At 27.4% G+C, this 15,830-nt stretch overlaps 1 protein-coding gene across 2 annotated transcripts in view; it reads right to left on the bottom strand.

Moving 5' to 3' along the window:
* Nucleotides 1–9,342: 9,342 nt before the first annotated feature.
* Nucleotides 9,343–15,830, bottom strand: part of LOC107439167 (uncharacterized) — a 42,602-nt gene continuing 36,114 nt past the window's right edge. Inside the window, exons 7-9 of one of the 2 annotated variants that reach the window (XM_016051656.3) lie at nt 12,547–12,606; nt 11,550–11,609; nt 9,343–9,533 (exon numbers count right to left, since the gene is read on the bottom strand). In XM_016051656.3, the coding sequence (XP_015907142.2) occupies nt 9,481–9,533; nt 11,550–11,609; nt 12,547–12,606 (173 nt within the window). In that variant the 3' untranslated portion in view covers nt 9,343–9,480. The remainder of the gene's footprint in view (nt 9,534–11,549; nt 11,610–12,546; nt 12,607–15,830) is intronic. The other variant, XM_016051657.4, reaches the window with a different exon arrangement.

Genomic DNA, 15,830 nt, shown 5'->3' on the forward strand with positions numbered 1-15,830 from the left:
ATTTTATAAAACTAAAAAAAGTACTTTATGTAAAGAATGCCATTTTTCATTTGTATCGATTCTTTCAACTTAAGCATAGAATACAGGTGAATAAAAGCGGAATAGCTTTGATTAAGTGATACCTTTTTCATATCATGTGTTCAATCTACCGAAAGAATATTACCTTTCCTAACCTCGTATTATTTTTTTTTATCCGATGAAAAATGCTCAAAATAAAATAAAATGTATCTCAATAAAAGAATGAAAAGGATTTAATAAAACTCCTTTTTATGAGCCGGTGACAAAAAATTTCATTTAATGTTAAAGACTTCAACACTTTTCATTTTTAAAGTGGCATACTTTTAAAAGTTAAAATATATATATATAAGATTGCATTATAAAAGTATACCATAATATCGCTTTAAAGAAATATTTTTGGAATCCTCTCCAAAAATAAAAATAGGTACATATTAGGGATCACAAATTAATATTTAAGTGAAAAAAGAGATAAAAATATTATTAAAAACTGGTGAATTATTATCGATATCAATCAGCGCGGAAACGAGATTAATAGCATCACAAGCAGTTTGGTTGTCAGAAGAAAATTATTAGTGTTTCTAATAATTGTTTTTCACCTTTTAATTTCAATTTACAATCAAATTGTTTTATTGCTTTTAAATTCCACCTCTGTAACGAATCGTCAGATTTTAACAACGTACGTTCCCTTCGATGATTTTCCCCTTCATTAGTACATTAAGAAGGTGTTCTGTAATTATCACTTTAGAGAAATACTTTTAGAATCCATATCAGTTATAAAAATAAGTATACATTTTGTATTACAAATTAAAGTTTAAAAAAGAAAAAGACGAAAAAGTTTTAAGAATCTGATGAATTATTAGCGATGTCTATCACCGCGGAGACGAGATTGAAGGCATCACACACAGTTTGAAAGTTTGATAAAATTTAAGAAAATTTTGTTTCACAATAATTTCTTAAATTTCTATTTAATTTTTGGAGAATTTAAAGAAGAGATAAAAATATTATTAAAATCTGGTGAATTATTATCGATATCAATCAGCGCGGAAACGGGATTAATAGCATCACAAGCAGTTTGGTTGTCAGAAGAAAATTATTAGTGTTTCTAATAATTGTTTTTCACCTTTTAATTTCAATTTACAATCAAATTGTTTTATTGCTTTTAAATTCCACCTCTGTAACGAATCGTCAGATTTTAACAACGTACGTTCCCTTCGATGATTTTCCCCTTCATTAGTACATTAAGAAGGTGTTCTGTAATTATCACTTTAGAGAAATACTTTTAGAATCCATATCAGTTATAAAAATAAGTATACATTTTGTATTACAAATTAAAGTTTAAAAAAGAAAATGATGAAAAAGTTTTAAGAATCTGATGAATTATTAGCGATGTCTATCACCGGAGACGAGATTAAAAGTATCACATACAGTTTGGAGGGTTGATGAAATTTACGAAAATTTTGTTTTACTATAATTTCTTAAATTTCTAATTAATTTTTGGATAATTTAAATAATTTATATTGGCGGTTTTTTTCTATTCATCTATGTATAAAAAAAACGTAGTAAAACAACTTTTATTTTGCTGTCAAATAACTTTATGACTCAAAATAAAAGAAAATTTGACCTTCTTAAAATTTTTTAATTAATTTGAAATTATTAAAGTTTAAAATTTTATCGTTTTATACAATTCTAAAATGTTAACAAAAAATAAGGGATTTTTCCATTCTTTGGATAGAACCAAAGCAAAGTATTCTTCTCTAAAAAAAATGATTTTTTGGTTCATTTGATTTAGAGCAGGGTTTCTTAACCTGTGGTTCATGAACCTCTAAGGGGTCCATGAGTTATATTTTGGGGGTCCGCTGACTACTCCTAATTTTTAAAACGTTTGGAAGCCTACCCATTGCTTGTAAAGCGAGCTATGGCAGCTATAATTCCGTTTGTTACAGTGTATCTTTGCAAAGAGGGATTTTCCACACTTGTGACAATAAAAACATAACACCCAAATCGATTGAATGTTGAACATGATATGCACGTTGCTTTGTCGAAAACCATCCCCCAATTCAATTTATTAATTAAGGAAAAGCAGCAGCAACCTTCACATTAAAAATTTTGTATACTATTAAGATAATAAAATTAAATTTCTTCTAATAATTGATGTTTTTTACAATTATTTTTTTCACAGGGGGGTGGTCCGTGACTTCTTAAAAAGTTTTAAAAGGGGTCCATTATATCAAAAAGATTAAGAAACACTGATTTCGAGGGTTGTTGTTGTAGTTCATTTACGTCGCACTAGAGCTGCACAATGGGCTATTGGCGACGGTCTGAGAAACATCCCTGAGGATGACCCGAAGACATGCCATCACAATTTTGATCCTCTGCAGAGGGGATGGCACCCCCGCTTCGGTAGCCCGACGACCTGCGCGCGAAGTCGAGCACTTTACGGTAGCACAGTTTAACGAGGACCAATACCGCACACCCTCGGTCCCTACGCAGACTGATCCAAGTGGTCACCCACCAGCACACTGACCGCAGCCAGTGATGCTTGACTTCGGTGATCTGCTGGGAACCGTGTCTTAACGATCAGTCCACCGCGGGACTTGATTTAGAGGGATCAATGTTAATATTTATATATACTAATATCGATAATTTTTCGATTCTCCGTCTGACGTTTGATCACGATTTATGTGATGCATGTATGCGATGTCAGAACATCCTTTCCTCATCCTTTCTTTTAATCATATGATATATTCTCAATTTAAAATACTATTTGCGATTTAAATTTTTAATACATGTTTGTTATTTAAAATTTTCATTCTTGTTAAATTTGATGATTTAAATGCATTTAACATATTATAAATTAAACATGCATAATAATTATAAAATTAACGGAGCAAATTGAACTTTTAAAATTTTTCGATTTCTATAATTAGCTTTTCTATTTGAATTATTATTATTTTATATTCCGAACTTACTTAGTTTTTAATTTTATTTTTCTTTAGATTGCTTTTAATAACTTAAAAAAATAATTTAAAGAATAAATGAATTTCAAAAAAAATAAAAATAACGCATTTTGATGTAAATATCTTTTCTTCCCTAAGTATAAGAACATTTTATGAAACAAATGAAAATGATTGCTATCGCAGTCAAAATTTTAAATTAAAAATTTCATAATTTTAAAATGTGGTATCGATAACAAGTCAAAATATTAAATTTTGGAATATGAAATTGAAAACTAAAACACTGATTTGGTGAAAATGAGAATTTTGTATAAAACAAATTCATGCTTTTTAAGCTCTTTTCAACTTAACATAGTTAAACACAAAATAAATATGAAAAATATGAAAATTGTGGGAGTAGCGCATTTTTCTTTCAAATCTTAAAATAAAATATCAACGAAATGACCTACGTCAAAGATTTTCAACCTTTTTAGGATCACCACTGTCTTTGCAAGTCAAAAAAGTTACGCTCCCGAGCGAAAAAAAATAACAACTTTGGTATGTTATAAATGAAAATTATTTTCTTACCCATCCCATTTTTTATCTTACAATATTTTTGTAATGATACACTTCTGTAATCGAGCCTTTATGTAATGGAAAATATACCTATTGACTAATGTCTTTCTTTATATTAGAAACGTTTTTACACTAACTTTATTTTTTTTTAAATCACATGTAAAAAATTTTACATCAAAATGAATTCAACACATTGCTTTGCAGTTTAGATTAAATGTTAAATATTGTTTTTCGTATTTGTAATAAAAAATGTGAAATAAATAATGTGACTTCATGAATGTTATCAGTTCAATCATCATAGTTTCAAGCATAATTAATACTAAGTGAAACTTATTTCAAAATTAAATCAGTGAATTACATAATGTAAGTTAACTAAAGAAAATCTTAAAGTAATTATATTTTGATAATATCCCTTTAAAGTCCATTAGAAGAAAACGCATAAATTATAGAAATAAAGTAACTTAAAAATATATGATGGTCAAAACTTCTTCATAAAACTATTTAAAAGTGAGGGGAAAGTGGACAAACATTGAAATACTTTAAAGCTTTCAAATTATAAATTTCAGAATTTTTCTTAAGTGCATGTTTAATTAAGTTAAAGAATAAATTAGCCTTTTAGGGGAAGCTTGTGGAAGTTGAAGTTTATACAATTTAAATTCAGACTACTTTAAATTCATTTTTGTAAATATTTTAAATTCAGGCAAAGATTATGGTGCCATTCAATCTTCAATACGCTAAGCTAAGTGGTTAATTGAGATTCGAAAAAATAACAAATACAATGTGATGAGCAATATACTAATGTAAGTAATAGTTAAATATTAATAATTAATAAAATTAAATGGTTAAATGGGTATTTTTTTGTGCCTGTTAAAAAAAAAAGAGTTCATTCTTAGATTTCATATTCTTAGAAAAAAAAACAATATTTATAATTTTTAATGCTTTCATTTTTACTTAAAACATATTTTTAAAGAAACAATAAAAAAATTAAATTTTGAAACGAGAGCATTTATTTAAAAATTTATCAAAATATTCTGATTTCTTTTTCAATGTTAATGTTTAACAGTGCCCAATTTATTCCCCCTTTAATGTTTCAAATAATTTCATTTTCTGCTTTTCCTTGAAAATTGCTGAATCAAATTATGAGTTAACAAATATTCTAAAAAATATAAGCTCAACTATACTAATATATTGTAATTCACTAATTTTATAAATAATTTACAGGTACTTCATACTTGATTTCAAAAGCAACCTTACAAAATCAACCTCTCAACGTGTACGAAGCTTTATTCATATTTAGAGCAAATCTACTTTAGGGCAACCAGCTTAGCTGTTTTGTGTTAGTTGTTTTTTAGGTGAACAGGTTTTTTTTTCTCTCACTTCAAGCAAATAAGTATATTTCAGGTGTGAATAATTTAATTCGATCACTATTATACTAGCTGAGCTACATGAAGTTGAAATTGTTTATTAATGTATTAATGAGGTTATCTTGGTGCAGAACATAACCTCAGTTCTAAATCAGGTGTTTTTTACATCTGTCAAGCTCAAAAACACCTTATGTATCTATAAAGGTTTATAGCAGGGCTCGAAAAAACTCAAAAATTTTACCCGTCCCCGAGGACGGCTTGTCCAACAATGTACCCGTCCTCCTTTGAAACTAACCCGTCGCTTCTAAACAAATAAAAATATAATTTTCTCTTATTTATTACTAACATTTATATAAATTGCACAATGAATTAGTAGTTACTAGGATTACAAATACTAGGATTGCATTATGCAGTAATAAAAGGAATACTAATAATTACTAATAGGAACCTAGTATTTCTTTTATAAAATAATTTATTTCTTTTATGAAATAATTTGTTTCTTTTATGAAATAATTTAAATGACAAATGTCAAGTTATCTGGAATGTCAATTTATCCGAGGGTACTGCCTTTTTTAAATGAATCAAATATGACGTTTGCCAGTTCCACAATCAAGCTAATGATTTACAGAGGTTTCTGCACAAAAATCTGAAAGGGGTTTTCCATGTAGGTAGATGTTCATAATTGCGTTTAATGCTTCTTGTTTAAGACCAGTACGTAATGTTTTTTTTTGTAAGTCCATTGCTGAAAAGTCCCTTTCAACTGCTGCAGTACGGGAGACAGGGAAAACATCAATTCCACCATGCGCAGTATGTTGCTGTATTTCTAGATTAGAGGGTCATTTTAGAAGTGAGGCGCTAAACTCTTGTAAGATAACAAAAATTGAAAATGTATCACCAACTTTAACGGGAAAATGGGCATCCGCGCGGACGTCGGATTCGAGAAATTCGTTGTCCGCGGGAAATATTTGACCGCCGAGGACGGGCGGACGGGTGGTTTTTCGAGCCCTGGTTTATAGCATATTTATTTACTCTGCTGACTATTGCAGATGATTATTAAACTTCGCTTTAAACCCTCAATACATTGTGTTCGTACCAACAAACAGTGCAAATGCTTTGTTTTAGCCCAGACCTGTAAACTCTACTTCTGAACCTCGCTTCTCCATATTTTTAATCCGGTATTATAACAACTTGTGATTTTCGAATCATGCATTTTAATAATCATTTGTGACTTGATTTATTTCTGACAATTTCATCTTTGTTTTTAAAAAAAAACATTTGCAGCGCCTTTCTACATAGTTAAGAAAATCACGATATTTCTAACACGATCATGATATTTTTCATACGATATTATTTGCAAGTTTTGAACTGCGCATTTTAATCATCAATTTTTTTATCCATTTCATTGCCAATCCAGGTTATTTTTCAGCATTCTTTTTACAGTTATTGCAACGTATTTCCAGTTATTTTTAACTATATTAACACAATATTATAACACGAAAAAAATTCAAACATGGGTATTTAAACTGTTTACTGTTTTTCAACGTATTACTTTTTTTTGCAGCTCAAAAAAAAAAAAAAAGTGTTCAAAATCCATTAAGATTCAGCATTCCTAAAATCTCTTATAATTTACTAATTATAAGTGTCCTAAAAGTCAAAAGTATTCTGAACTGAATCCCAATTAAATGTTGAAACTCATTTTGAGCTATATAAGTTTTTTTTTTAAATCATTTTAGACAACATAATTTTTTTTTAATTTAAAATATTTAATTCGCATTTACATTGTTCAATAAATATTTTCTTGAACATAGTTTATTTTAAAATAAACTTCTGTGTTATGCTATATAATAAAAACATTTCGATAAATGTTTTTTGATAAGGTAGTTTGTTTTTTTTCTTTTAAAAGTATCAGTTTGGTAATCTTCTGTCTTTAATGAATTTTATTATTTAGAAGAATTTAATTTTATACAAGTATATTACTACATTGACCGTGATATTATAATTTTATTTTATAACCATCATTTAGCAGCCGACCCAATTTTTTGGGTTTACGACTACTACTAACATTAACTCTGTAGCCTCACAATTTTAAACCCAATCCAGAAGACAAAGGAACACTTGGATCAAGTAATGGGAGAAATTTGCCTTCAGGGATGACTTTTTGATGAAACTAATTCACAATTGTATTACTTATTGAGGAAAACCACCCACGGTTAGCCTAACGGCAAGGGGCCTGTAACCCGTGATCTATCTACCACTGATGGTAATTTACGTCAGCTCTGAGGTCGGCGCGAGCTGGGTGCGGAAATCATTTCGACCATCCATCGCTTTGATTCCAAACTTGCTCACCACATTAGAAAGTTAAAGGTAATAATAACTGATAGAAAACAAAGGAGAGCAATGCCTAAAACAGAAAAAGGCAATATACATTAAATATAGGCTACAGTGAATTTTCTAACCTGCTTCATATCATATAATCGATTATAGCGACAAGAAAAAAATATTTTTTTTAAAAAATGACTTCTAAATATTCTTTAGCATATGTATGTTTTTAGAAATTTTGACACCTATCTTCGACTTGAAATTCATATCAGCCTCAGTGTCTAAAGCACTAGTTGCTCTCATGATTTGTGTATCACAGCTGCTGTAAACATGTCTAAATACTTGGACATGCGGCCCTTCATGGGTCAACCTGTTGTACAAGTGGCCCTTTATTCAAAAAGGTGGTGCATTGCTAGTTTAAACTAAATTTCTATTGTGTTATATTTATTTCAATCCTGCTGTAAAAAAAGTTGTGCATTACTGGTATCCCAGCACAAAATTATTAATGCTTTTTCGACTAAATACATGAATAGCTAAGACCTGAAATACAAAACTAGAGCAAAGGAAGATTCTTTGTGTAAACAAAAGTAACAAATTGATTTTCTACACTCGCGTATGAGCGAAAAATACTTTTCAAATGAGCGAAAAATACTTTTTTTCTTTATACTGTTAAAGATAAGGTAAGCTTGAAACTTTTAAATTGTCCTTCTCTCCGAAGACTTCAGCTACATAAAAAAGATAGGTTCCTTGATTGACACATTTTCTTTAAAACCAATTACATGATTAGGAGCTACATCAGTTACTAATTTTCAGCGTACACTTGCAAATTGAACATTTATAACTTAAAACAGTTTTAAGAGTGTGATTTGTACTTGACTCAGTGTGTGTTTTATTTATTTCATGTTCAAAAGACTTAGTTTGATTTTTAAAGTATTCGTGTATTTTAAGCTTTAATGATGCAACGAAGCTAGTAAAAGAAGCAAGAATCCCCAAAGATTCTTTGAAGACTTTATGACCAACTTAAAAAGTTATAATTTATTTTTATTAAGTTGTTTAATTTATGTTCCCCCTTCCCATTTATAGATAATTGAAAATGTAATGGGATTCTTATTTATCAAAGAGTAAGTCACTTTAATTTATTGATTTTAAATAGATTATTGCAAATGGCACTTAAGAACACTTGTCAAAGGAAAAATTTCATTAGCTTCAAAATTAAGATGCAAAAATTCTACAAGTTTTATAATGAGTTTAATTTTATTTTAGATTAAATGAATAATTTGTTTTCAAGCGGAGTAAGTTGTTCTATTCCAGCTCATGTTAAAACTTCTACATTTACATATTGAAGGCATAATAAAAAATGAATTCCAAGAATAACTTTTGATCTACTCTAATGATATGATTTTCAAGTTTTCAGTCTCAATTGTTTGAAGACTTAACCTTAAATATGTTAAGTAATGCTGACAATAATTTAACTCTTGAAATCAGACACAAAAATGCACTCTATCAGAATAAATATTTTTTATCAACAGGTTTTAAATTCTGATCCTTAAAATAAGGGGGGGGGAATAGCCGTAATCAAGAAAATATTATTCCAATATTTAATGTGAGATAGCATTTAAAAGTATGGAATCTTTCATGTTAATTTCCCATTTTGCGCGTTTCGCCAGATCTTGAGAACTTGATAAGTGAATCAGAAGTTTTTGCACACAATTATATAATTCATTTATTCGAATATAATTTGTATGCAAAATAATTATTATTCTTTATTTTATCTAACGAAGAGAATTTGAATTGCAAGGTATTAGTTTTTCAGTATATAATTTTAAATCACAAAATTTTAATGTACTTGAGAAATCAATAGTTCTCAAGAAATCAAGTTTTAAATAAACGACTTTTTAAAATCTGTTAACTCAGAAACTATTCAATCAATTTTGTTCAAATTTCGTGCTTTGAGATTAATTTAATAACTTTTATTTTCATAACTTATTAAATTACTTTTGAATTATCTAAATTCATTTTTAATTCTTTTTAATAAAAAGCGTAAGAAACAGTAGGGAAAAAAAAGCTGTAATATTAAAGGAAATTGGTACTAACACCACAGTACAAATAAAATAAAAAAAGATGATGCACACTTAAATATTTCATGAGTTTAATGAGTATTGCACATTTAATGGATGTGGATTATACAATAGAGTAGATGATATCACATAAAGCAACCAGAAAACTCTGCACTACTTTCCACCAGGTGGCCTTCTTGATCTCACTTCTTGTTAGATTTCAGGAGGAGCTTCAGCATTGGGTTGCTCACGGGCCTCTTCTGAAACTTAATACAAAAAAAACTTTTGATTTGTTAAGAAACATAAGAAGTAAACTATAAAAATTTGAAAACCTGTTTTAATTTCATTAATCACTCTTTAGTGGTGTGCATTTGCTCAATAAATCAAGTGACTTTTAGCCAGTTATCGTTCCATTTCCTCATATTTTTCTTAAAAACCTAATATTTAAAATCATTTTAATTGAAATCAATCTTATTTAAAATCATTTTAGATCACTTAAAAATTTTTAATTAAAATATTTAATTTGCATTTAAATTGCAGTTTTTTTTTCATTCGTGAACACAACTGTTAATTTATTTTAAAACAAACTTTTGTGTCATGCAATATGATTTAAAAAAACATCACTTTTGTCTATCTTTATATACATATGTATATTTTTGATAAATCTATTTATGATAAGATTTTTATTTCTTTTTTTAATTATTTTAAAAGCTTCAGTTTGGTATTCTTCAGTTCTTAATTAATTTTATTATTTAGAAGATTTTAATTTATTGCAAATGTGAGATTGGTCAAAAAGCGAGTAAATTTTACGAGTGTGCAATTGTTTAATAATAAATTCCAGACAATTTAAGAAAATAAATATTCAGTTCACACAATTTGACTTTGTAAATTGTGTACTGAATAATTGTAAATTGTGTACTAATTTATTAATATATTAATGATTACATTGATACTTAACATTCAGTAAAAAGTAAAATTTCCAATTGAAAAAATAAAGCTGGAAATTATATTTCTCTTCAGTTCACACAATTATTATTTGAGAAACTAACTAGTTTAGTAAATTAAAACTACTGAGAATATACATTAACATTCCATTTCTTTAATAAATACTATTACATGATTTATAACAAATATATCAGAAACATGACTTTATAAATTATTTAGAAAAGAAAATAAACTTTTACAATTGGAATCACTATGTTCATATTATAATCTAGTCTAGCTAGATCTGTGTGGGACATATCAATAACTGGGAAGTACAAACATATAGTAGCTCCTCAACATACAAAATTTGTTATTTTAGATTGAAAAATTACACAATAATCAGAAACTAGTTACATAATTATTTTTCATTACGTATGAATTTTGCATTTTATAGCACAAATAACAGCAACATTTTTTTTAAATTTTGGTGCTGAATTCATTAAGGTAGTAATAAAAAAACAATGCAAAGTAAAACAAAAATATCAACTTCATAAACTAATAAAAATAATCAGCAAAACTGATTAAACTGTGAAGTTATAAGGTTCAAGAGCTAAATTGCAAATTTAACATCTTTCATGCACTCTGCTCAATTCCATTACTCAACATTTGGCTTTCTATTTGTTTTTCTTTCTTTTTTTTCTTCCCTTTTAGTAAAAAATTACATCTTTCACCTACTTTTTAAGAAATTGCAAGCATTAAAAATTATGAAACATTATTTTTTAAATAGTTTTATTTAAAAGGAAATGGTATGAAAATAGGCCTATTTTGAACGAGTTCTTATATGAAACAAGAGCATCTCAGACCATAGGGTATACTAAGTGTGCATTTCGTTCTAGTGTTGGTTGGCTTTCGTGTTAGTTGAAGAAGGCGGAATCGCCAAAGCACAGCAAATAATAATTTAAAAACTGATTATGAAGGTTTGGTGATCTAGAGCAGGAGTGATCCATATGATTTAATCAAATCTAGATCAATTGTCATATTAGAATTACTTTTTTTTTTGATGAATCTATTTTTGATAAAATTTTTATTTATTTACTTCATTATTTAAAAAGCATCAGTTTGGTATTCTTCAGTTTTTGATGAATTTTATTATTTAGGAGATTTTAATTTTTTGCAAATATATTACTAAGTTGATGTTTAAACATTAAAAATAAGAAAAATTTCATGAATAGATAAAAAATCTCCATTACCAAGAGAAAAGTTTTTACTAGAAAAATGTAATTTTCTTACATATGTAAAGATTTAAAAAAAGCAACAAAAAAAAGGAAAGAAAAATATATATCAAATTGCAAACTTACCACGATCCTTTATCTTCTCAGTTTTCCCAATGCCCTCTCCAGTTATGGGGTTGCGCATAACTAAAAATTTAAGCAACATGCAATAAAAATTAACAAAACAATGTTAAAGAGAAACAAGAACTAAGCAAACTAATAATTAAAAAAACGGTAGTAATAAAAAAGCAATGCAAAGAAAAACAAAAATGTCAACTTCATAAACTAATAAAAATAATCAGCAAAACTGATTAAACTGTAAAGTTATAAGGCTCAAGAGCTAAATTGCAAATTTAACATCTTTCATGCCCTCTGCTCAATTCCATTACTCAACATTTGGCTTTCTATTTGTTTTTCTTTCTTTTTCTTCTTCCCATTTAGTAAAAAATTACATCTTTCACCTACTTTTTAAGAAATTGCAAGCATTAAAAATTATGAAACATTTTTTTTAAATAGTTTTATTTAAAAGGAAATGGTCGGAAAATAGGCTTAGTTTGAACGAGTTCTTATATGAAATAAGAGCATCTCAGACCATAGGGAATACTAAGTGTGCATTTCGTTCTAGTGTTGGTTAGCTTTCGTGTTAGTTGAAGGCGGAATCGCCAAAACACAGCAAATAATAATTTAAAAACTGATTATGAAGGTTTGGTGATCTAGTGCAGGAGTGATCCATATGATTTAATCAAGTCTAGCTCAATGGTCATATTAGAAATATTTTTTTTTTTTGATAAATCTATTTTTGATAAAATTTTTATTTATTTATTTCATTATTTAAAAAGCATCAGTTTGGGATTCTTCAGTTTTTGATGAATTTTATTATTTAGGAGATTTTAATATTTTGCAAATATATTACTAAGTTGATGTTTAAACATTAAAAATAAGAAAAATTTCATGAATAGATAAAAAATCTCCATTACCAAGAGAAAAGTTTTTACTAGAAAAATGTAATTTTCTTACATATGTAAAGATTTAAAAAAAGCAACAAAAAAAGGAAAGAAAAATATATATCAAATTGCAAACTTACCACGAGCCTTTATCTTCTCAGTTTTCCCAATGCCCTCTCCAGTTATGGGGTTGCGCCTAACTAAAAATTTAAGCAACATGCAATAAAAATTAACAAACCAATGTAAAAGAGAAACAAGAACTAAGCAGACTAATAATAAGAAAAAGGTGGTAACAAAAATGCAATGCAAAGTAAAACAAAAATCTCAACTTCATAAACTAATAAAAATAATCAGCAAAACTGATTAAACTGTAAAACTATAAGGCTCAAGAGCTAAATTGCAAATTTGACATCATCTTTCATCCGCACTGCTCAATTCCATTACTCGACATTGGCTTAATATTTATTTTTATTTCGTTTATTTCTTTTTTCTTTTTTTGTTCTTCCCTTTTATTAAAAAAAATTACATCTTTCACCTACTTTTTTAGAAATTATAAGCATTACAAATTATGAAACACTTAAAGAAAAAGAAAAAAATATATCTATTCAAAAGGGTATGGACGGAAAACAGCCTTATTTTGAACTACGAGTTCTTATATGAAGCAAGAGCATCTCAGGCCATAAGGAATATTAATAGCGAATTTTGTTCTAGTGTTGATTGGTTTTCGTGTTACTTGAAGAAGGCTGAATCACCAAAACAGCAAAATAATTGAAAAAACTGCTTGTGAAGGTTTGGTGCTCTAGTGTAGGTGTGATCCATTATGATTTAATCAAACCTAACTCAATGGTCATAATAGATATAAACTGCAACAGGATAAAATTGTGCACACAAAAAAATAGCCTAGATTGGTCAACAGCTTGTATCTTATTTAATAGCATTGCCAAACCACACCCTGAACTAATGATTATGATAAATCCTCAATGCTCACTAGATTTTCCACTCTCTTTCACATCTTTCTTAATTTTTTGTTACAAAAATAATTATATTCCAAAAATTCTGAAAAACTGGCTATCCAGAAATCTGTTTTAATTTCTCCAAACTTAAATAAGAGTAAAAGAAACACTACATAAAGAAATCTTCAAGTCATTGAAGCACTTAAGATGAACCTTCCTTAATCAGCATTTTTAACATTTATATATAGTTACAACTTAAGGAATATGTATATTCAACTAGGATATTAATTAACGGAATATAATTTCGGAACAAATGTTCACAAATTTTGCAGTTTGTATACAATACTTTTTTAATTCTGTACTGCTTTTATTATTCATTATCTTTAAAACTAATTAAGATTTCTTTTTTAAGAGAATTTTTAATAATGAGTTACAATAATTATTGTAGTAAAATATTATATGTATAGTAGATTAATAATTTGGTATCACTATATTTGAACTGATATAAAGCAAATTTTTATAATTTCCATAAAGCACATTTTTAATGTTACACACTTCTTAGCAGTTTTTTTAATTATTTAGAAAAAGTTTTGTTAATTATTATTTCTTTTAAGACCCAATCTTTCACAAAGATTTTGCTCATTACGAACCAGATTAATAGTAAATCAAATTAAAAGTGCAATTAAAATAAATTGTTTGGTTTTAAGGCGAGGGTGAAATTTAGAAATTTAAGAACACATGATCTCTAAAAATGTAAAATAATTTTAAAAAAATATTAAGAAACCATAATTAGCTACTTATCTTGTCGCGACTTAAGACTAGCAATACTAATAAAAATATTAATGAACAGAAGAGTTGCTTCTTTATCAATTTTGATTTTTTATGCAAAAATCTATACAAATCTTAAATGAAGGTAAAAAATTTCAATTAATATTGTTTGTTAACTAATTTTGTCAAGCACTTCAGAAAAAAGAATTTTTTTCAGAACATTTATTTAGAATTCTTTTGTTCTAAGCTTATTGATGAATTAGGATATTCATCAGTACAGTCATTACGCATGTGCAAACCTGGGCAGTATCCATGGACCCTTGAGAATCTTACTTTTTATAAATTGTATCAAAAAAAAATAAAAACAACATTGTCCTATATATATTTTAAAATAAATATATTCTATTGTATAAAGTGTACATTTTGTATTTCTTCCTACAAATAGTGATTATCATGCAAACACTAATAATTTGTATAGTTTATTACCAGGAAAACTTAAAAAGGCAAGCAATATCTATTTTTCAACGTTCCAATGATGTTTTTAGGTACTCATATCTCACTTACTACTCAATTTGTGCCAGAAAGATTCATACACGCTTGTAAAATAAATTAATGTGAGTAAATTTTATTTTAAGTTATGCCACTAAAAATGCTTGATCAACACCAACTCTGTTTAGCATTTAAAAATGGCTTAAGTAATAATTGAAAGAGTTTAGAATTACAGATCACTATGACACAGCAACCTTTTAAACTGTTATGGCTGATGTGCATTTTAGGATGTCTTAATGACTGCTAAGTTTGACAAAATATTTCATACTATTTCATTTTTTTTCTTGTTTTGTTATACTTTACGTTTTTTTTTAATTTGATTATTTAAATTGGCTTCCATAGATTTGAAAATAATATTAGAGTATTGGCACTAATTAGAATCTCTATTTTTTTTTTCAAAAAATTATGCAGTTTAAAAATGCTTTATTTTATGTTCATCTAGTTTTTGGGGTAATCAAAATTTGTTTAAATTACTGAATATCTTAAAAATTTTATTTCACGTTTGTGAAGTTTTTTAGTTCGATTTCAAACAATGAGACATGTTATGAAGCCCAAAATATTTCAGTGCCCAGGGGCCCTACATGGTATTAAGACAATTAAACTTAGTTTACAAATAGTGTGCACAAACAAAATGAAATGAAATTAATCAGGAATTTAATACTAAATATTTTTTGGAATAGTTTAAAAATTTATAACTTTACTAAGAACATTAAATTTTACATTTTACAAGAGTTTAAGTATGCAGGAAAATATATTTGTGCTAGCTGAACCTATTGCACATACCTTGGACTGGTAAAAGTACAGCACTGAGACCAGTCCAGGATAAAACAGACATACATTTTGATTTCATCAGGCCTAACAAATATAAAATATTTTTTCTTAAAATTTAGTAATTTATCCTCAAGAACATTTAGTACCTATCTATCTTAAGTTCTAATTTACAATAACTTTTTTTTATATTTTATTTTCAAATGAACACAATTGAGGAAAATAATAGCTGTCAACTTTTACAATTTGCGCAAAAGATTTTCCATTGTGATAGTTGAAACACAAAGTAAAAAACATTTAAATTATTATCAAAGTTTAATTTTTGTCAGGTTTTTACACACATAACAAATAATTTTCAGGATTCTTATATAGGTATTTAAAATTTT

This window comes from Parasteatoda tepidariorum, chromosome X1 (assembly GCF_043381705.1).
Source record: "Parasteatoda tepidariorum isolate YZ-2023 chromosome X1, CAS_Ptep_4.0, whole genome shotgun sequence".
NCBI lineage: Eukaryota > Metazoa > Arthropoda > Arachnida > Araneae > Theridiidae > Parasteatoda > Parasteatoda tepidariorum.